The sequence below is a fragment of the Grampus griseus genome (genome assembly GCF_964374135.1).
Source record: "Grampus griseus genome assembly, chromosome: X".
Lineage (NCBI taxonomy): Eukaryota > Metazoa > Chordata > Mammalia > Artiodactyla > Delphinidae > Grampus > Grampus griseus.
In genome coordinates, this window is record NC_138999.1 from 31,271,279 (window position 1) to 31,294,445 (window position 23,167).

Here is a 23,167-nt window from a genome sequence, read left to right on the forward strand (position 1 = left end):
GCCTTTATTGTTTCTCAGTTTTTATCATTGAAGATTGAAAAAACATTATTTTAGCATGCCTTGAATTGCACACATTTCCCTCTTCCCCTCTTGAATCTTTGGGTACTTTTTCTACTACTGTGTTATGATGTAGAATAGTCTTTAAAGTCTCTAGTGTGATCTTTACATACCATTTCTGGGTTTGAACAGCTACCTTAGGACTCCTTTAGGTTTTGGGGGGTGATTTTGCCCCAAATATATGACCTTTCTCTTGCTCTTAATGTCTGCTGTCCTCCTTCCCCTGATCATCAGCATCATCTCTCTACATCACTGTCTAGAAAAGCCTGGCATCATCTGTAAACCAGAAAATTTGCTAAATTGGACCAGACCCAGGAGTGGTCCTCAGAATCCTGTCTAACTACCCAGAGAAGCACCCACTACTTATTGTCAATGCATTTTTTTGTTTTGTTTTCATGGAAACTGATGTCATGAAATCTCAACATACTTTTCATGCATAACACAATGTTAGGCATATACCAGGCATTCAGTAAGCCTTCATTTAACTGATTTGACCTGGAGCGAGGTGTTCCAGGTCCCAAATCTTGGTTACAATATTAACTGGCTGGGAGGCCCCAGACAAGGAATTTACACTTCCCGAACATTTATTGCCTCCCTTATACATTAAAGATAAACATAGCGCCTTCCTCCTATAATTGTGGTGATGATTAATGAAATGCTTAGCACACTCTCTGACATATATTAAGTGTTCAGTAAATATTCATTATTGATGTTAGAATTATTCTTCTTCTCCCTCCTCCTTAATTCTCTTTTGTGGACTGCTGTCCCTTTTTTCAGTACATTAGAAGTGAGTGTTGCTTAGGATTTGTCATAGACCCTCATGTTTCCTCAGTCACCCTGCTCTCCCTAGGCAATCACTTCCATTCCTGTTACTTCACTGAAGTCTGTACAAGACTTTGCATTTCCTTCAGGTTTTTCAGAGTTAACACGTCTAAAACTAAACTCCTCAATGTCTCTCTCAAACTTCTCCTTTTCTGTTTTTCATTGAATGTCACCACCATGTATATGGCCAAGTCAGAAATTTGGCAAATCCTTGACACCTCCCTCCTTTTTACCCTCTACCCCCTTACTCAGTCAACTATTAAATCCTGTCACTTCCTTATAGTGTGAGTAATCCTACTTTTCTCTGTCTCACTGTCACTTTTTTACAACAGTCCATAATCTTCTCTTCCCTTATAATTACATCAACCTAAATTATTTGTCTGGAGTCACCTCTTATCTCCTTCTAGTTCATTCTCCACACATCAGCCAGTTTCGCATCTGAAAAGAAATGAAAATTTGATGACAAAAAATTCTTCAATGACACCCTTCTCCTAGGATGATGTTCTTGCTCCTGTTGTGAGCAATTAAAAAAACAGTCAAATATTTCATTATTACTAATGATATTAAAGTTACATAAGACACAGTAATGTTTGTGAGCTCACTGTTTTAATATATTTAAAAGATTGAACAATGTTCTTTTGTTAGGGGTTGTTCCTGAATAAGCTTTTGAACCATTCACTTAAAACTCTTTTGTCAAACTACAGAAAACTCTTTTGTCAAACTACAGAAAAGTGGTTACAGTATAGAAACTATTTCACTGACTCAGACTTAACTGAACTCATATAGTTTTCTTTTCCTGGAGAATTGAGTCAATAATATTTATTCATAATGGATATAATTTTACAGAGTTTTGTTTTATATTATGACAGAAAAAAATAAGCCTTAAATATTATGTCATTAGCAAGTCTCTAAAAATGATTGGATTAACAACTTTTGTTACTGTTTGCCTTTTTCATCTGGTCATCTCTGAACCTAAAGTTTTATTATCTTTTATATTTTCAGTACTTTTATTACGCTAATATTACATTCTCCTAAGTTAACTGAATAATTTTGGAAAATGTCATCAAATGTGATTTAAAACTGGTAAATTAGGAATTTTCAAAGTTGTTTATGTTGGCAGCATGCTCATTTGTGTTAATATTGTATAATGATATCAAAGAAACTCATGACTAGTTACCTCCCATTTATTGGACATTTTGAACACTGCTTGGTGCTAGGCACCATGTGGGGTGCCAGGACCACAACGATGAAAAAGAGATAGTACCTGATCTCACCTGCATGCTCTAAGATAGGCACCAAACATTACCATAAATTATGGACCATTTCTGCTTTCAGAACAAGAAATTTTTGTGGCCTCCTCATATGCTATTTGAGTCTAGAAACCCATTTCTTTCACCCTTTCCGTATGTGAACTGCATTAATTCGTTTATAGAGTAGTGGTAGTGGCTAGAAGTGTGAGCCCTGTGGTCAGAAACATCCAAGTGAAAATCCCAGCTCTATTAGTTAGTTACTAGCTGTAGTAGTCAACTATTGCTATGTAACAAACCACTCCATAATTCTATATCTTAAAAAAATAATTATTTTTTTAGTTTCTCATTTTTATGCAGATTAGCTGGAATTTGACTAATCTAAGCTGCATGACTCTGCTTCAAGCTGAGGCAGCTGGGGCTGATCTGTTACTCACTGCAGGTCTCTGAGTCAGCTGGGTGGCTCTGCTTCTCATTTGCCAATGCTGAGGCACAGGCCAACGGGACAGCAGTTTCTTAAAAGAAACACTTTCCATGGTAGAAGAGCAAGAGAACATCTGGGGATGAAGCTGACATGTTGTCACTTCTAGTCCCATGCTATTTGCCAACGTAAATCACGTGATCAGGCCCCGTCAAGGGGTAGGAAAACATACTTAGTCCACGGGAGGGTAACAGTGGGGATGCAGAGAAGGTTAAAGAATTGGAGTTGATGATCTAATCTATCATAACAGTTGTGTATTTTTGGACAAGTTACTCAACCTTTCTAAGTGTCTGTTTCCTTATTTATAAAATAGAGGTAATGATTGAGCCAGAATCATAGATTTCATTATGAGGACTAAATAGAATAACATATGCACAGCTCTTAGCGTAAGTGTCTGAACACAGTAAGCAGACAGAAAATTTTAGCTGTTGATGAGGGTTGAGTCCTAACACGAGGCTTACATTTATTGGATGACCCTAGAGACAGGACTTACAATCAAAGCTGTGATTCTTGGTCCACAATAGACCATAAACTCTGTAATGTGTCTCTGTCCTCTACTAAGAGTGTGAACATTAACATTATAAGGATCCAAATGTAAACCATCTGCTCTTGTTCTCCTTAGGTATGTTTAAAACAGAATACCAGGGCCAGTTACCCATTGTCACTTTTCCAACCAGTGGTATTGTGCAGCCCAAGTCGTCAATGGTTATTAAAGTGGATTTCTGTGCAGACTGGCCCATAATTGTAAATGAAGTGGCAAAGTGAGTATATACTATGGTTCTTAATTCTAGTGTAGTGCTTAATACTTTCCTGTTTCACTTTTCATATATGCCTGTTGTATTTGAATGTATGTTAGCTTCTTCTTTCAGTCAGCATTCATTTATTGAGTATCTACTATTTGCCAAGCACTAGGGACTGAAAAATGGGAAGAACCAGAGAATGGCATATGGGTACACCTAACAGGAGCTCCTAGTTTGGATTTTGTTGGAGTCAGGGAGTGGATCAAGAAAGAGCTCCACTAAGGAGGTGATAGTTGAACCAAACACCTGTGGTTGAGTAGAAATTAGCCAGACAAAGAGCAGTGGTGTGATTTGGGCTGAATGTGTGTGTGTATGTATGTGTGTGTGCAGGGGAGGTGGGTATTGGTGATGAGAGTGGGTTAAATGAGTGATTTCAGGCAGTGCAAGTAGAAGACTTGAATTCCTACAGGTTAATAGACAGTGTTACACATCAAGAGATCTGAGGCAAAGAGATGGAGGTGAGGAGTGATGAGAGATGAGACCAGAAAAACAGAATGGTGCAGGGTCCAGTTAAGGACCTCATGGGACAGCATTTTTTAATGCTATATGTCTCAGTTCATTAGCAGAATGTGCAATCACTATAATGGGTCACCACCAGTATTAAAACAATGAAATAGAAAACATCAGAATGCATCTCACATGGTAAGGGCAAGTGGCGTTTTGTAAAATTTGTTTCGTGTGTGTGTGTGTGTGTGTGTGTGTGTGTGTGTGTGTGTGTCCTGCATTGTAATGTAAAATGCATTTCTAACTGAAGGTCACAATTAAAAAAATGTTTGAGAAACAGTTGTGAGCCCTGATAGGAGCTTAGGTTCTATTGTAAAGGCTGTGGAATCTCAGGAAGGTTTTAAGATGGGAGTGTCTTGATTAGTTTGCTTTTTAGAAAGGTCATGTTGATAGCAGTGTACAAAATCGAGGAGTACAGATGTGGAGTGGATAGCCTGACTAGAAATTCTAATAGTAAAGCAGAAGAGAAATAATGAAGGCCTCATTTAAGGTACAAATTGGGAGTATGGAGGGAGAGAAGTGTGCAGATTGGAGATATGTTATGGAGGTAGATTTGACTACATTTAGTTACTGGTTATAGAAAGGGAAGGTAAGAGGAGGTTCAGGTCTGTGAGAGAAGATCTTGAGTTCTGTTTTGGAATGCTGGAATTGATTTGCTTTGCAGAATCCTGTGGAGCCTATTATATTTACTTATCTTGAGTCCCAGAAAAAAATTTGGTCTAGGTATATTGGTTTGAGAGTTGTCAGTTCATAAGTTGTAGATGAAGCATGAAATGTTGAAAATAACTTTGAGGAGGGTAGAGTATAAAAAAAGTAGGAGAGAAACAGCATTATTCATGGAATTTACAAAATATCCAAGTCTTAGAAGAATGAGAAGGCAGAGTCTAAATAAGTTAGAAGGAAAGCCATGAAAGTATGGTGTCAAGAAAGCTAAGGGAGGGGAGATGTGGAAAGAGATGGTATCAACTGTGCCCAATGTGACAGAGATACACAGAGATACAAAGTTAATGACTTTGGTGATGGCTGTGAATTGGTCAGTGATCTGTGGTATCTGACAGGGTGAGATTCAAAAGGATTGCATTTATGCCAGAGAGGGATAAATGCGGGATGGAGAGAAGTTGCAACAGTGAATTCAAATTAGTCTGGAAAGTGAAGTTTTATGAGGGAGGATATTCATTTCAGCAAAGAAGTGGAGTTTTGCTGAGATACTTTACTTTGTAGGGAATTAGGTTATTAGGATGGGGATGAAGTTGGCTGTTGGACTTGGGGGAATGGGATGAGTTAGAAAAGAATCTCAGAATTCTAGAACTACAGGTGACCATGTAAATCATTGGTGATATGGAAATATCAGTAAGTGATTTTTGGGGTCAATTCATGCAGTTGTTTTCCATCTTTGTTGTTTCCCGGAGACAATGAATTAGGTTGCACATATGCTATTCTACTTTGCAGATTCAGACAGACAGAAGGACATGACAGTCTCTGGCACATACGTGAAAGGAACTGCTCTTAGTCCTTTGAATTTTAATTATTATGTGATTTTATAAAATTTCTGTTTATATAAACATTTAGGAGAAAAATAAAATATATAGAATTCTAATTAAAATATGTATGTATAATTCATTATCTTGTAGAGTGAGTTTGCGAGATCGTCCAGACATATTCTTGAATGTCAAAGCTCATGTTGTTGAGCAGATTATTGAATTGTTAAACATGAGTAATGATAAAAAGTTGGAAGGCATAAGCTTTGGTCCTGTTTTCTTTGGAATGTCAAAGATTGAACATGCACTTCTATACAATAATAGCCAAGAACCTATAAATTGGGTAGCCATAATGCAAGATGATTCTGTTGGAGAAGAATTGGTAAGTAAGTAGTGCAACTTACTAATAACCAACAAGCTGTTTAATTTTTCTAAATATGTTTTAACATGAAGATAGATATGATTTCATTTCATGTGTCTCCAAGGGTGACCTAAAAAAGTTCAGTAAATTCAGCTGACATTGATAGTAATCTATATCTGTTCTTATTCATTTTTCAATAGTTCTTTTAATTTTATGAGGTGCCTTGATCAAATTTATGTATGTTACTGTTAAAACATACGTATTCTCTATATCTAGACTCTGGAATTTCAATAATTATTTTATGACTTAATCTTAAAATATTTTATTTTGTGTTTTGCCTGAATATTCTTTTATTTCTGATTTTATATTACAGGGTACAAATATTCAACAAAGAACAGATGTTGCTTTAAATAATCTAACCTACTTAAGGAAAATAAAGAACATAGATATTACCACATTTATCTCCTATGTTCCTAATGAAGGGAGGTTACAGCCTTATCAAAAGATTTTAATTACATTTTGTTTCAGCCCAAAGTAAGCACAAATTAATTCCAATATGATGTTACTTATTAATGGAAAGTATATTAACCATACATTCATCAGATTGATTTTAATAGTAAAACTTGGTGGGCTTCCCTGGTGGTGCAGTGGTTGAGAATCTGCCCGCCAATACAGGGGACACGGGTTAGAGCCCTGGTCCAGGAAGATCCCACATGCCACGGAGCAGCGAGGCCGCCACAGCTGCTGAGCCTGCGAGCCACAACTACTGAGCCCGCGTGCCACAACTGCCGAAGCCTGCGTGCCTAGAGCCCGTGCTGTGCAACAGGAGAGGCCACCGCAATGCGAAGCCCACGCACCACAATGAAGAGTAGCACCTGCTCGCTGCAACCAGAGAGCCCGTGCACAGCAACGAAGACCCAACACAGCCAAAAATAGATAAATAAAATAAATAAATTTAATAAAAAAAAAAAAACTTGGCAGAAGGCACAAATTGGGTTTTTCTTATTATGGTTCTAAATATTTCTAACATGGTTAATATTATTTCCAATATTTAAAAATGTTTCTAAATACTTCATTTTAAATTAAAAATCTCTCCAGACCTTGTGGAAATGAGGTGATGGAAGTTTTGGGTTGCTTTGGATTTTGGCTGCAAACCAATCTGTTCAACCAAGACCTTGTTGTCCCTGCAGAAATAGTCAGGTGATGGCCAGGGGCATGCAGTATGTTCTAGATGCCTCCAGAGAGGATGCAGTGCTCCTGCCAGGGCCAAATGCTTACTGAGTATCAGGAATATTAAGCCTATAGCAGCTGCTGGGATCAATCACACTTGCTTGCTGAAACTCATACAGACGTTTAGGACTTTTGCCAATGTATATTTTTCCCTGTACTTGGTTTGATTATTTAGTTTGAAAATATATTTGGCAATGCTGTTTTAAATATATAGTAGCAATTTCAGCTACACTTGAGAGGTTGCAGTGTGTGACAATAACCGATCCAATTGTCAGTATGCTTACCCTTGTTTGTAAGAAGGCAATGTTTAATGTACTTTTCTCTGTGGCAGCAGGGTCACTTGGTGATACCAACTGTCCGATGAAGACTGAGTTGTGGTTTAATTTAAGGAAGGTAGTAAATCAAGTAATTGTTCTATTTGTACAACCTATAATTGCCTTGTTAATCATCTCTTCATGCAGGAAACTTCTTTGGTGAATCTGTAAGAGTCTGTTTAAGACACAATCTTTGAAATTCTAAATATTCTTTTCATGGCAACATGTTCATTTTATTTGAGAGTCTAGCATGAACACACAGGAATAAATATGATTTGTAGTCTTAGTTAAAGATGTTCTCACTATGCTATTTTGTTTCCTATGTAATATTTCACATCAGCCTTTTGTGTGTATGTTTGAGTATCCGCTGCTAAAAAGCTGAGCTCTAGGTAAGGCAAGTAAAGATTGCTAGTGCACAAGCCTGTGATGTAACCCATCTCTGTCTTTGGTCCTACTTCCCTTCTTCTCATCTTTCCTTTGCTTTTCTCCTCTGCCAAGGTTTGGCTGTTACCAAATCTTATTCTCCAAATTACTTGTTCTCCTCTAACAAGAATGTGCCTAGCAATATGTGCCTAGTCCATGGGAGGAGACAGGTACATACGAGAGGTTTGCAGTTTCACCCTGGTGTAAGAAGGACTATTGTAGAGAATTGAACAGAGACCTTAGCTAGCAATGAAGTTTGCCTGGAAAGAAAATCCTTTACATAGAAAGTGGCATTGGAGGCAAGACCTTGACAACTTAGTATATTTAAATTCCTCTTATCTTACAAATAACATCATGAAGTCATTTTTTGGATCTTCACATAATATGAGTATGGTCTTCTTTTTGGCAAGTCTCAATGTCTTGTGCAGTAATTTTGGAAAATGGATCACAGTCACCTTTTTATTCCTGAATTTCGTCTGTTTGCATAGATTTAAGTATTGGGTTGAAATTCCCTTTTGAGAGATAATAAAGTTATCATCTTTGCTTTAGAAATAACTGTGATTTTTTACAGGCTAATCATTAATGGTCAAAAGGATGATCCTTCACACAGGCAAGACTATGCTCTCTTTTTGAGATTTGAGTCTGTAGGAAGTAAAGATGGATTTTTGAGAGATGATAACAATAAAACCATCAAAAGTAAGTACGAAATGAACATTATCATCAAATGTATAGCTGTTTAAATTATTTAAAAGTTTGGACAGCAATATTTGTAGAGGCAGTTTAATAAAAATATATAATTCTGGACTACAATAAAAATGCAAACATTTGAGAGACCTTAACATGTCTTCTGTGGCACATTGAGAAAAGTCAGCCTCAGCATCATTTACATGATAATTTTCCAAGTTAGAATTTAGATGACTTTATTATTTTATTTTATTATTTTTTTAAAAAATTATTTATTTAGTTAGTTAGTTAGTTTTGGCTGCATTGGGTCTTGGTTGCTGCACACGGGCTTTCTCTAGTTGTAGTGAGCGGGGGCTACTCTTCGTTGCTGTGCGTGGGCTTCTCATTGCGGTGGCGTCTCTTGTTGTGGAGCATGGGCTCTAGGTGCAGGGGCTTCAGTAGCTGTGGCACATGGGCTCAATAGTTGTGGCTCGCAGGCTCTAGAGTGCAGGCTCAGTAGTTGTGACGCATGGGCTTAGTTGCTCTGCGACTTATGGGATCTTCCTGGACCAGGGCTCGAACCTGTGTCCCCTGCATTGGCAGGCAGATTCTTAACCACTGCGCCACCAGGGAAGTCCCAACTTTATTATTTTAAAATAACATTAGATAAACATGATGATGTAGAGTTAAGGGAATAAAAAAAGAAAACACACAAAAAAAACCCTGCCTTCTTTTCTTTGTAAGCCTAGGTTATCTCTTAGAGATTAATATGGGAACAAATGACCTATTTCATCTTTACCAAACCTTTTGCTCTGTTAGAATCTATATAAAGAGACAGTCACTTTATTTACTAGTCACCCTATTTACTAGAGCTCTAGTAAACAGAGCGTAATATCCTGCTATAGGATATTGATAAGTGCATGTGCTTTGCAGGCCACACGTAAAGATGCAAGACACTTTTTACATTTTTGGGTAACGTTGGATGCGTTGCAGTGAGAAAAATGGAATTGGACTTCAGTTTAGCAAGAAAGATCAAAGAGAAAAATAATAGGCAGATGACAGATGAAATCCAGAAAGATGAGCCATGGCAAGTCAAGAGTCTAGAAGATTTACATGTTGGTACAAGTGATGTCATTGAGCAGAGTTGAACTGTGTTCCTAGGGCAGAAATTGATTGCTCTGTTACTATTTATGCCGCGGTTCGTGATATGGAGCTCTGTCTGCTGATCATAGACAGAACATTTATTCTAGGCTTGCAAGTTCATCTAGTTTTCAATGGCTAGAGATACAGATGCTAGGTTTTCCTTAGAGTCTAGGATTGGCTAGTAAGACCAAGAGTGAAGAAATATAAACTCTGTTTATGGGATTATAGTTACATTGCTTTCTCTGCAAAACAGTTCTTTCACTTAATTAGAGCTCACAATTCATAGGTACTAGCTTCTTTCTAGTATCTCCTAAACTTCATATTTATGTTATTGCTCAGCTTATATTCCATCATCCATTATTTTAATCACCTTTTCCCTAGTATATGTAAATCTCTTGGCTCAACTCCCATTTTGGCTGAGTGGAAAACCTCTAATCTAATTAAATTCAACTCTTAGCCTACTCTAGCGCTGCACCTGGGAAGCTAATTGCGCTGGCGACAAACACAAAACCAGGCTGTGAGGTTTCACTTTATAACCACTAATCCCAACTGAGTCCTGGTGTTTGCCATTCCTGCTGTGTTCCTGCATGCATTCACTTTCTTTCGATTTGAGATTAGTGTCACACAGCTTCTCTTCTCCCCTCAAAACTCCAGTCCTTCCTCCTTCATCTTCACTCTAAGGTTACAAATATATTAAGTGACCTATTAAGACATTTCCACTTGGATGTCTACTAGACATCTCAAACTTAACATGTCCAAAAAAAGAACTATTGGTTTCCCTGTAACCTATCCCTCCTGAAGTCTTTCCTGTCTCAAGAAATGAAAATTCCATCACTTCAGTTGCTTATGCCAAAAACCTTAGCATGATCATTTATCGTGTTCAATCTCCTATTCTACATGCAATCCGTCAGCAAATTTTGTTAACTGTACCCTCAAAAGTATATGTTAAGTCTGATCATTTCTCACCATTCTTCTACTGCTCTTCCCGCAGCCATACTTCGTTCCTGGGTTTTTTTTTTTTGAGCATGCCAAGCCATTCCTAACTTAGAGTCTCTGTACTTGCTGTTTTCTCTGTTTAGAATACACTTTTTTTCTGGATTTTTCACATGATTTTCTTCCGGAGTCCCTTATATCTTTGCTCACACGTCTCCCTATCGGAGAGGTCTTTTGGGACTTCACCATATAAATGAGCAGCCCCAAAACATTGTACGCTGTCTTACTCTACCTTATCTATTTATTTTATTGTCAGTGTCACCTCACTAGAATGTAAAACCCATGAGAGGAAGGACATTGTCTATTTTATTCACTGCTGTACCCCCAAGGCCTAGAAAAATCCCTGGCACAAAGAAGGCCCTGGCACTCAATAACTTTGCTGAAGGAAAGATTGAATGAGCTACCCATGTCTCATCAAGTCTTTCAGATGACACTATTTGGACTGAGCAAATATATTCTGGAGTCCCAAAACACTTTTAATGTTAAAAAGCTATTATTGCTTTTACAGGTGATCGATTTCAGAAAGTGGAATTAGCCCTGACAGGCTCAGGACTTCCTGTCTTATTACAGTTTGATCCGGGAAGGGTCCTTAATTTTGCACCTTGTTTCATGGGTGGACGTTCAGAGATTCAGTGTATCATGCAAAATCGATCCAAATCACGTCCTGTGATGTACCGCTTTAAAAAAACTGCACATTTTAAAGTTGATACTCAAAAGGGCAAGATTGATGAAGGATGTATGCAGGTAAGATAATCATTCTGTGCTTTCACATGCTTTAAATATTTTAAGGTTGGCTAAAAAGCCATGCAGAGGATTAAAAGCTACATTTGTTGTACCAGTGTTTATAAATTTTATCTCTTTTGTGACCTAGTTATGAATACTTTTGTATTGGTACCTATACAATACCCATAATTATTTGTTAAGTGCCTTTCATATGCCAGGAAAAGCACTTGACACTGTAGGGAATGTAAAGTACAAAACATAGTTACTGCTTCTAAGAATTTTTTTTTTTTTTTTCTGAGAGAATATTTATTTACCTATGTGCCCAGGAGTTTGGCCCCTAAACTTAAATATCCAGCATGGAGCTTTGGCCCTCCCACACGAGGGTGGATGCAGGAATGGGTCCTGGAGCCCTTGTCTAGGGCAGTAGAACCCAGGAACCAGAGATGGGATGCACCTGAGCCAGCGGCTGCTGATAGCAGCAAAAGGTGAAAAGGTGGTGGGAACCAGGAACTCATCCCAACCGGAGAGCTGCCGAAGGTTGGTCAAGCTTGGGTGCACACATGTGGGAGAATTGGAAGTCCAGTGCCATGTGCAAAGGCTGGAACCCAGGTGTCCGCCCCAGTGCCAGCTAACTCAAGACAGGAGAGAGGGGGTGGTGGCAGTTTTGCCATCAAGAGGCCCAGGTCTTAACACTCCTGTGAGGTGAGGTGGTAGGGGGGAAAGCGGGCACTATAGTCTGAGTACTTGCTTACTTGCTGAGGGATGCATCCCCCAAGGCCAGCTCTTCAGAGGCTGGTGTGGAAGGCGCCCTGCAACCACTGGTCATGGGCATAGTGCGTCTGGGGCACAGTGAAGGGTGGCGGGTTGAGGGGCAGGCTGGTATCAGGAGGCTCGTCGTCATTAGGGCCAGTGTCGGGTGGGTAGGAGCTGAGTGTAGGGAGGGCCAGTCTTGTCACAGGTGCTTTCAATAGTTCAGGATTGACTCGTACAGCGCCCCCAGCTGGCACAGCAGGGACGCGTCCGCCCACCGCCGCCTAGGGCAGCGCGGCAGGCGGGGTCAAGGTGGGCGGCGTACAGGGGCTGGTCCCGAACGCCGGAGGCTTGGGCCCGCTGGTTGCGGCTGCGGCTGCGGCTGCGGCTGCGGCTGCGGCTGCGGCTGCGGCTGCGGCTGCGTGGGCTGTGGATGCGCCCCAGCTCCGGCCACGAGCCCCGCGCGGTGAGCAAACCTATGAGGCCGCGCGGTGGCGGCGGGAGCCTGGCCCGGACGCAGCTCGCGCCGACCGGCGCCTCGGCCAGGAGCAGCCCGTCATGGCCCGGCGGATGAACTTCTATGCCGCCTCCTTCCCTCCAGCGCTCCGCCAGGTAAGAATTTTTTAATGCATTAAGGAAGCGTAAGACATACAAACAGGTAGGGTTCAAGAATGCAAGGTATCTTAAAACAAATCTGTAACAAGGTGATATAGAAACTCCAGCCAGGTAGAAAGGTCTTCCATTATAGTAACATATGAGCCAGACCTTGAAGGTTCAGTAGAATTTTCTAATTGGAAACAGATGATACTTAATTGACCGAGGCCTTGTACTGCTGGTGCAGAGCAGAAAAGTTGACTGACGAAGCACACCTGTGAGCACCAGGACAGCTTGTGGATGTCAGAGTCTGCTTTGCTCTTTCTCACTACTCAGACAGCTCTTTCCCAGATCCTCTAAACCAGGGGTTGGCGGACTATGGTCCACAGGCGGCCTGCCGCCTGTTTCTTTTTTTGTTGTTGTTGTTTGTTTGTTTGTTTTAAGTAAACTGCTATTGGAACGTAGCCCCTCTTATTTGTTGCCTATTGTCTATAGATGCTTTAATGCTACAAGGGCAGAGTTGAATAGTTGTGAGAGTTGTATGGTTTCATAAAGCCTAAAATATTTACTGTCTGGTAATTAACAGAAAAAGTTTGCTGAGCCTTGCTCTAAACAGTAGCAAACATGAGTGCCTTCAGTTTCACCTTAGGTTCTTATGTTATCATCTTTCCTCCAATGCATAGTGATATGGTTCATAAAATTATTGATGGAAGCTTTCTCCCAGTTGCAGTTAAGAACTGTTGTATACATGTTTAAATGCATGCAGTTCATATGTATAACTCTTCCTGCTTCATTAGAATGACACTCGTCCCACAGTTTTAATAGAGCTAATTAGTCTTCACAGAATAACAAGTGTTAACCACTTTATGCAAAACACTTTCTTTTTAATGGTTTCTTAGACTTTAGTCTAAGTCACTTAGTCCTACCAGCATAATTCATTTTCTCCAGTAACCTGCATATCTTTCAAAACATAGCTGATTTTCTCTGATCAGAGAAACTGACAAGGATTACAGGAATCTGGTCAATTTCTCTTAGCAGTCAGCTCCAAGTGTTAAAGACTTTGAAAGACACGATTACCAATTTCCTACAGAAGCTCTTCACACCACGATAAGAGAGTGGAGGTGGAAGTTGAGAAAGAAAGTGGTGAGAGGAGCAAAATGAGTGAAAGACTGAAAATAGCAGTGCTACAGAAAAGATGGGAAATAATAGCACAAAGGAAACAAAGGCTAAGGTGAATTTATAATGTGGAAGGATATGTCCTACATCCTTTGTGTTGCTTTACTTTTGCTAGCTAAAATGTTTCAGAACCTGTTGTGGCATCCAACCTCAATTTGATTAGCATTATCTTAAGAAAGGGCTAAGTACCCAGGAAACGAGAAAATTTACAGCATGAAATATATAGTGGAAAATGATAGCAATGGGATGTTTTTTAATATATGGTAGGCATAAAATTAGTAACAGTAGATTAGGGATGGGCTGTTCCTAGTGGTTATGTTGAGAACATGTGTAGGATGGCCAACAATTTAAGTGGACATGATATGAAAAGGTTAATTCAGTTTGAGTGTAGAGGGGGAGTCTGAGTGTTTAGAGAAGATACATGGGTGACAGCTGATAAATATGTGGCTGAGCAGATAATGAATCACTGTTGAGAAAGGAACATTTAAAGAGGGTATAATAAAGGGTCTTTCCTTTCATTATTAAATGAAAATTGTTCTGTTCACAAAGGTTTTTAATTTCTGTAATGCAAGACAGACCTGAAGTATATTTGCCACTTAAATTTAGGTCAGCATATAATCTTCTGGGCATAAAAAGAAATATATACTTTTGTGCATCTCTGAAACCAATTTGGGAATTTCACATTGAGAGGGGCTCCTGGGAACACCATATGCTATATAAAATTTTCAAACTCAAAAAAGAACCCCATAAGGGACTTCCCTGGTGGTCCAGTGGTTAAGAGTCTGTGCTTCCACTGCAGGGGACATGGGTTCAATCCCTGGTCGGGGAACTAAGATATCCTGCATGCTGTGTGGCTTGGCCCAAAAAACCCCAAAATACCAAAAAACCAAAAAAAAAAAAAAACCCCATAGCTGATAGTTAATTTCTTAACATAATTTTTAGCCCTCTACATTTCTGGATTTCTTGAGCACTTGTAAGTTCCAAATTACTAAAAAGTGAATGTAGGGAATGTGGGGGACACTGGAGAACTATGACTTACACAGGCTGGTCAAATAGCCTTTGAGTATTTGGAAGTGTGGTAAGATTATTCTTTTCTTTTAATACCAGCTTTATTGGAGCATAATTCACACACCATAAAATTTACACATTTAAAGTATACAATTCAGTGGTAATTAGTATATTAACAGAATTGTGTGGCTATCAGCACGAATTCCACAACATTCTCATCACTCCAAAAAGAAACACAATGTCCATTAGTGGTCACTCCGCTTGCTCCCCATTTCTTAGCCCCTGGTAACCACTAATCTATTTTCTATCCCTCTAAATGCCCCTGTTCTTGACATGGCATATAAATACAATCATATAATATGTGGACTTTGGTTTCTTTGATTTAGCATAATATCTTCAATATTCGTCAATGTTGAAATAGGTATCATTACCTCATTCCTTTTTATGGCCAAATTATATTCCATGGTATGGATATACTACCTTTTGTTTATCCATTCATCAGTTGATGGCCATTTGCATTTGTTCCACCTTTTGGCTGTTGTGAAGAATGCTGCTATAAACATTCATATAGAAGTTTTTGTATGGGTAAGTTTCCTTATGTATGTATGTATGTAGTTTTTACTATAGAAGAAGTTACGTAATAAAACAAAAGGAAACGTTAGAACTTCTAATACAGATCAAGGTGCTCTGAAGGGATGTGGCAGTAAATATATAGATTATAATTGCCCCACACTTCCCCAGTCTTATCCTCAACATTTTTTTTTTTTGTCCTCAGCTTTATTGAGGTATAATTGACAAATAGGAATTGTATATATTTAAGGTGTACAACTGTTTGGATATATGTGTACACTGTGTAATCATCACCACAATCAAGCTAACTAACATATTCATCACCTCACATTGTTACAGTTTGTTTTTAACCTCTTACCAAATTGCAGGTATACAATATAGTATTGTTAACTATAGTCATCATGCTCTACATTAGATCTGCAAAATTTACTCATCTATTTTTTTTTTCTTTTTTTTTTTCCGGTACGCGGGCCTCTCACTGTTGTGGCCTCTCCCGTTGCGGAGCACAGGCTCCGGACACACAGGCCCAGCGGCCCTGGCTCACCGGCCCAGCCGCTCTGCGGCATGTGGGATCTTCCCGGACCGGGGAATGAACCCGTGTCCCCTGTATCAGCAGGCGGACTCTCAACCACTGCGCCACCAGGGAAGGCCTACTCATCTTGAGTAACTGAAACTTTGTACTCTTTTGACCAACATCTCCCAATTTCCACCCCCTCCCTGCCCCGGCAGCCACCATTCTACTCTCTCCTTCCATGAGTTTGACTATTTTAGATTCCATGTATATGCCACATATAAAATTCATGTACTATTTGTCTTTCTGTGTCTGGCTTGTTTCACTGAGCATAATATCCTCCAGGTTCATCCATGTTGTCACAAATGGCAGGATTTCCTTCTTTTTTAAGGCAGAATATTCCATTGTGTGTGTACTATATTATTTGTATTCATTAATTGGTGAACATTGAGATTGTTTTTGACTCTTGGCTATGGCAAATAATGCTGCAATGAACATGAGAATGCAGATAACATCTTGGAGATACTGATTTCATTTCCTGTGGTTATATACTCAAAAGGGGGATTGCTGGATCATAAGGTAGTTCTATTTCTAATCTTTTGAGGAGCCTTCATACTATTTTCCCTAATTGCTGTATCAGTTTACATTCCCAATAACAAAAAATAAGAGGTTCCCTTTTCTCCATAATCTCACCAACCTTTGTTACCTTACTTTTTCGATAAATGACCATTTCAACAGGTGTGAAGTAATAGCTCATTGAGGTTTTGATTTGCATTTCCCTGATGCTTAGTAATGTTGAGCACCTTTTCATATACTGTTTGTCATTCTTATGTCTTCTTCAGAGAAATGTCTATTCAGGTCCTCTGCCCATTTTTTTTTTAGTGGATTTTTTTTTAACATCTTTATTGGAGTATAATTGCTTTACAATGGTGTGTTAGTTTCTGCTTTATAACAAAGTGAATCAGTTATACATATACATATGTTCCCATATCTCTTCCCTCTTGCGTCTCCCTCCCTCCCACCCTCCCTGTCCCACCCCTCTAGGGGGTCACAAACCACCAAGCTGATCTCCCTGTGCTATGCGGCTGCTTCCCACTAGCTATCGATTTTATATTTGGTTTTACTATATTTACGTTTGGTAGTGTATATATGTCCATGCCACGTTCTCACTTTGTCCCAGATTACCCTTCCCCATCCCTGTGTCCTCAAGTCCATTCTGTAGTAGGTCTGCATCTTTATTCCCATCCTGACCCTAGGTTCTTCATAACCATTTTATTTTATTTTATTTTATTTACATTCCATATATATGTGTTAGCATACGGTATTTGTTTTGCTCTTTGTGACTTACTTCACTCTGTATGACAGTCTCTAGGTCCATCCACCTCACTACAGATAACTCAATGTCGTTTCTTTTCATGGCTCAGTAATATTCTATTGTATATATGTGCCACATCTTCTTTATCCATTCATGTGTTGATAGACACTTAGGTTGCTTCCATGTCCTTGCTATAGTAAACAGAGCTGCAATGAACACTGTGGTCCATGGCTCTTTTTGAATTATGGTTTTCTTCAGTGATCACTTCGTTATTAGGTAGTGTATTGTTTAGCCTCCATGTGTTCGTATTTTTTACAGATCTTTTCCTGTAATTGATATCTAGTCTCATAGCGTTGTGGTCGGAAAAGATACTTTATACATTATCAGTTTTCTTAAATTTACCAAGGCTTGATTCGTGACCCAAGATACGATCTATCCTGGAGAATGTTCCATGAGCACCTGAGAAAAATGTGTATTCTGTTGTATTTGGATGGAATGTCCTATAAATATCAATTAAGTCCATCTTGTCTAATGTATCATTTAAAGCTTGTGTTTCCTTATTTATTTTCATTTTGGATGATCTGTCCATTGGAGAAAGTGGGGTGTTAACGTCCCTTACTATGAACGTATTACTGTCGATTTCCCCTTTTATGGCTGTTAGTATTTGCCTTATGTATTGAGGTGCTCCTATGTTGGGTGCCTAAATATTTTACAATTGTTATATATTCTTCTTGGATCGATCCCTTGTTCATTATGTAGTGTCCTTCTTTGTCTCTTGTAATAGTCTTTATTTTAAACTATTTTGTCTGATATGAGAATTGCTACTCCAGCTTTCTTTTGGTTTCCATTTGCATGGAATATCTTTTTCCATCCCCTTACTTTCAGTCTATGTATCTCTAGGTCTGAAGTGGGTCTCTTGTAGACAGCATATATATGGGTCTTGTTTTTGTATCCATTCAGCCAATCTGTGTCTTTTGGTGGGAGCATTTAGTCCATTTACATTTAAGGTAATTATCGATATGTATGTTCCTATTCCCATTTTCTTAATTGTTTTGTGTTCGTTATTGTAGGTCTTTTCCTTCTCTTGTGTTTCTTGCCTGGAGAAGTTCCTTTAGCATTTGTTGTAAAGCTGGTTTGGTGGTGCTGAACTCTCTCAGCTTTTGCTTGTCTGTAAAGGTTTTGATTTCTCCATCTAATCTGAATGAGATCCTTGCTGGGTAGAGTAATCTTGGTTGCAGGTTTTTCTCCTTTATCACTTTAAATATGTCCTGCCAGTCCCTTCTGGCTTGCAGAGTTTCTGCTGAAAGATCAGCTGTTAACCTTCTGGGGATTCCCTTGTGTGTTATTCGTTGTTTTTCCCTTGCTTTTAATATGCTTTCTTTGTATTTAATTTTTGACAGTTTGATTAATATGTATCTTGGTGTATTTCTCCTTGGATTTATCCTGTATGGGACTCTCTGTGCTTCCTGGACTTGATTAACTATTTCCTTTCCCATATTAGGGAAGTTTTCAACTATAATCTCTTCAAATATTTTCTCAGTCCCTTTCTTTTTCTCTTCTTCTTCTGGGCCCCATATAATTTGAATGCTGGTGCATTTAATGTTGTCCCAGAGGTCTCTGAGACTGTCCTCAGTTCTTTTCTTTCTTTTTTCTTTATTCTGCTCTGCAGTAGTTATTTCCACTATTTTATCTTCCAGGTCACTTATCCGTCCTTCTGCCTCCGTTATTCTGCTATTGATCCCATCTAGAGTCTTTTTCATTTCATTTATTGTGTTGTTCATCATTGTTTGTTTCATCTTTAGTTCTTCTAGGTCCTTGTTAACTGTTTCTTGCATTTTGTCCATTCTGTTTCCAAGATTTTGGATCATCTTTACTATCATTATTCTGAATTCTTTTTCATGTAGACTGCCTATTTCCTCTTCATTTGTTAGGTCTCGTGCGTTTTTATCTTGCTTCTTTATCTGCTGTGTGTTTTTCTGTCTTCTCATTTTGCTTAACTTACTGTGTTTGGGGTCTCCTTTTTGCAGGCTGCAGGTTCGTAGTTCCCGTTGTTTTTGATGTCTGTCCCCAGTGGCTAAGGTTGGTTCAGTGGGTTATGTAGGCTTCCTAGTGTAGGGGACTAGTGCCTGTGTTCTGGTGGATGAGGCTGGATCTTGTCTCTCTAGTGGGCAGGTCCACGTCTGGTGGTATGTTTTGGGGTGTCTGTGGACTTATTATGATTTTAGGCAGCCACTCTGCTAATGGGTGTGGTTGTGTTCCTGTTTTGCTAGTTGTTTGGCATAGGTTGTCCAGCACTGTAGCTTGCTGGTCATTGAGTGAAGCTGGGTGCTGGTGTTGAGATGGAGATCTCTGGGAGATTTTCGCCGTTTGATATTATGTGGAGCCTGGAGGTCTCTTGTTGACCAGTGTCCTGAAGTTGGCTCTCCCACCTCAGAGGCACAGCACTGACTCCTGGCTGCAGCACCAAGAGCCTTTCATTCACACGGCTCAGAATAAAAGGGAGAAAAAGTAGAGAGAGTATTAGTAGAAGTAGGAAGAAAGAAAGAAAGAAAGGAAGGAAGGAAGGAAGAAAGAAGGTAAAGTATAATAAAGTTATTAAAATTAATTATTAAGAAAAAAATTTTAAAACAAATGGACAGATAGAACCCTAGGACAGATGGTGGAAGCAAAGCTATACAGACAAAATCTCACACAGAAGCATACACATACACACTCACCAAAAGAGGAAAAGGGGAAAAAATCATAAATATTGCTCTCGAAGTCCACCTCCTCAATTTGGGATGATTCGTTGTCTATTCATGTATTCCACAGATGTAGGGTACATCAAGTTGATTGTGGAGATTTAATCCGCTGCTTCTGAGGCTGCTGGGAGAGATTTCCCTTTCTCTTCTTTGTTCTCACAGTTCACAGGGGCTCAGGTTTGGATTTGGCCCCGCCTCTGCGTGTAGGTCGCCGGAGGGCGTCTGTTTTTTGCTCAGACAGGATGGGGTTAAAGGAGCCGCTGATTCGGGGTCTCTGGCGCACTCAGGTCGGGGGGCGGGAGGGGCACGGAGTGCGGGGCGAGCCTGTGGCGGCAGAGGCTGGTGTGACGTTGCACCAGCCTGAGGCCCGCCGTGCGTTCTCTAGGGGAAGTTGTCCCTGGATCCCGGGACCCTGGCAGTGGCGGGTTGCACAGGCTCCCTGGAAGAGGGGTGTGGATAGTGACCTGTGCTCACACACAGGCCCCTTGGTGGCGGCAGCAGAAGCCTTAGCGTCTCCCGCCCGTCTCTGAGGTCTGTGCTTTTAGCCGCGGCTTGCGCCCGCCTCTGGGGGTCCACGCTTTTACCGCAGCTCGCGTCCGTTTCGGTTCCGCGCTTTTAGCCGGGGCTCCCGCCTGTCTCTGGGGTCCGCGCTTTTAGCCGCGGCTCGCGCCGTCTCTGGGGTCCGCGTTTGTAGCCGCGGCTCGCGCCCATCTCTGGAGTTCTTTTAAGCAGCGCTCTTAAACTCCTCTCCTCGCGCACCAGGAAACAAAGAGGGAAGATAAAGCCTCTTGCCTCTTCGGCAGCTGCAGACCTTTTCCTGGACTCCCTCCCGGCTAGTCATGGTGCACTAACCTCTTCAGGCTGTGTTCGCACAGCCAACCCCAGTCCTCTCCCTGCGCTCCGACCAAAGCCTGAGCCTCAGCTCGCAACCCGGCCCCCTCCGGCGGGTGAGCAGACAAGCCTCTCGGGCTGGTGAGTGCCGGTCGGCACCGATCCTCTGTGCGGGAATCTCCCCGCTTTGCCCTCCGCACCCCTGATGCTGTGCTCTCCTCCGCGGCTCCGAAGCTCCCCCGTCCGCCTCCCGCAGTCTCCGCCCGCGAAGGGGCTTCCTGGTGTGTGGAATCCTTTCCTCCTTCACAGCTCCCTCCCACTGGTGCAGGTCCCGTCTCCATTCTTTTGTCTCTGTTTTTTCTTTTTTTCTTTTGCCCTACCCAGGTACGTGGGGAGTTTCTTGCCTTTGGGGACGTCTGAGGTCTTCTGCCAGCATTCAGTAGGTGTTCTGTAGGAGGTGCTCCACGTATAGATGTATTTCTGGTGTATCTGTGGGGAGGAAGGTGATCTCTGCGTCTTACTCTTCCGCCATCTTCCCCTCCGCCTGATAAAGAGAAATTTTATATCAGAGGATAAGTTCCTGATAGTTCATGTGTTTCAACATAGTTCTGGAGCATGTTTATCTCACACCATCTAGAAAGGCGATATGTAGTACGGAAGAGCATGAGATTCCTGAACCAGACACCTGGTCTTTCACTCCCAGCGCTACCATTTACTAGTTGTGTAATCTTGGGTAAAATCCGTAACCTCTTTGTGCCTCTTTTCTTATCTGTAAAATTGTGATGATAATAATACCTAATTATAAGATTATTTTGAGAATTAAGTGTAGGGCATTCAGCACGGTGCCCACGAATTCATAATCCTTATATATGTGTTAACTATTATTTTATTATCAAAGCATTTTGCTGAGTTTTCATTGAAGGATTAATTGACATTTAATACAGGAAGAATATGGGCCCTATAGATAACCTTAACACTTAAAAACTACAATGTAGAAATCCTAACCTTCTGAGAGGGAATCTGTCACATCTGTAGTCCCTAAAGCACTATCAGATGATTTCCATTAATATTAATTAGGTCAATAAAAAGTATTAATGTTTAAATACAAGCCATGGTTATCAGAAAAAATTATTAGCCTTAATACTTCACTCCCCATTTGTATAGGATAAATGAGGTAATTCAAAAGAGAGAGATTTTATTTTTTATCATTAGTAAATAGCTAAGCAGTGAAGAACTGAGGAACTCAGCTTTGACCACATCTTGGACTAAGTGAGATTTAAGGATTGTTTGGTATCCAAGGATACGTCTTTTTTTTTTTTTTTTTGCGGTACGCGGGCCTCTCACCGCTGCGGCCTCTCCCGTTGCGGAGCACAGGCTCCAGACGCGCAGGCTCAGCGGCCATGGCTCACGGGCCCAGCCGCTCCGCGGCATGTAGGATCCCACCAGACCGGGGCATGAACCCGTGTCCCCTGCATCGGCAGGCGGACTCCCAACCACTGCGCCACCAGGGAAGCCCCAAGGATACCTCTTAATGTAATTTCTATAAATCTGAGAAGAAAAGAGATTGTGATGATCTCATTAGAGAGTAATATGTAGAAGAAGGACCGGAATACATTGGAAATGCTGCCTAATGAAAGCGTTGTTTTCATGTATATTTTATAGTTTTTAAGTGATTTTTTTAGCTTAATGTTTTGTAGCTGGAACATTTTATGTCATAATTACTAGTCTCATCAGAGATTTCATTTTTATTTATACAGATATGTGGAATCTATGATTAGATGTGTGCATTTAGGCCAGTTGGACCTCCTTTATTTTACATCAATGTACTTTTGGAATTTGGAATTCTCCTTTTTCAAGTATAATGCATGTATATCTGGCACAGCTTCCTGCTTGACTCTATTGTTGTGCCTTATGTAAAATGACATTTAGTTTGCTTCTCATTGATTAGAATCAATAACATAAGTCATAATTATGTCCTGGAATAATATGCATTTCTAGTCTGGCTGCACTGTAGGTGGTGGGATATGGCCTGGGAAGCTAATCATCCTTTATCATTTCTTTCCACTTGGGAGAGGACACCCAGAACGCTAAACAATCAACTTCGTAACTGAATATATAGGATAAAGTTGTTTATAAATTGGGGTCTCTTGTACTAAGGGGAAATATTAAGACCACTCTTTTTGCAAAACATAAATGGAGAACTAAGGCAAAGATAATTCAATCAGAATTTATGTCATCACCTCAAGATTTCAAGCCAAACCACAAGACTAGTACACTGAAATGTGTATATGTGTTGTGATGTCAATGTCCAATTCAAGTGAACTCTACATTTTATTGATCTGATGAGCACATTTGTTTGCTAAAGCCAAAAGACAATGCAGGTTCCCTGTCAGACTGTTATGATTGAGAGACCCCCTAAATTGTTTGGACTT

At 40.3% G+C, this 23,167-nt stretch overlaps 1 protein-coding gene across 1 annotated transcript in view; it reads left to right on the forward strand.

The window, feature by feature from the left end:
• The window catches only part of CFAP47 (cilia and flagella associated protein 47), a gene marked incomplete at both ends in the record, with an annotated part of 513,170 nt that overhangs the window by 6,213 nt on the left and 483,790 nt on the right, over positions 1-23,167 (forward strand). The window contains 5 exon segments of the mRNA XM_082682021.1: positions 3,230-3,368; positions 5,543-5,771; positions 6,124-6,284; positions 8,289-8,413; positions 11,025-11,260. Coding sequence (XP_082538147.1) covers positions 3,230-3,368; positions 5,543-5,771; positions 6,124-6,284; positions 8,289-8,413; positions 11,025-11,260 — 890 coding nt within the window.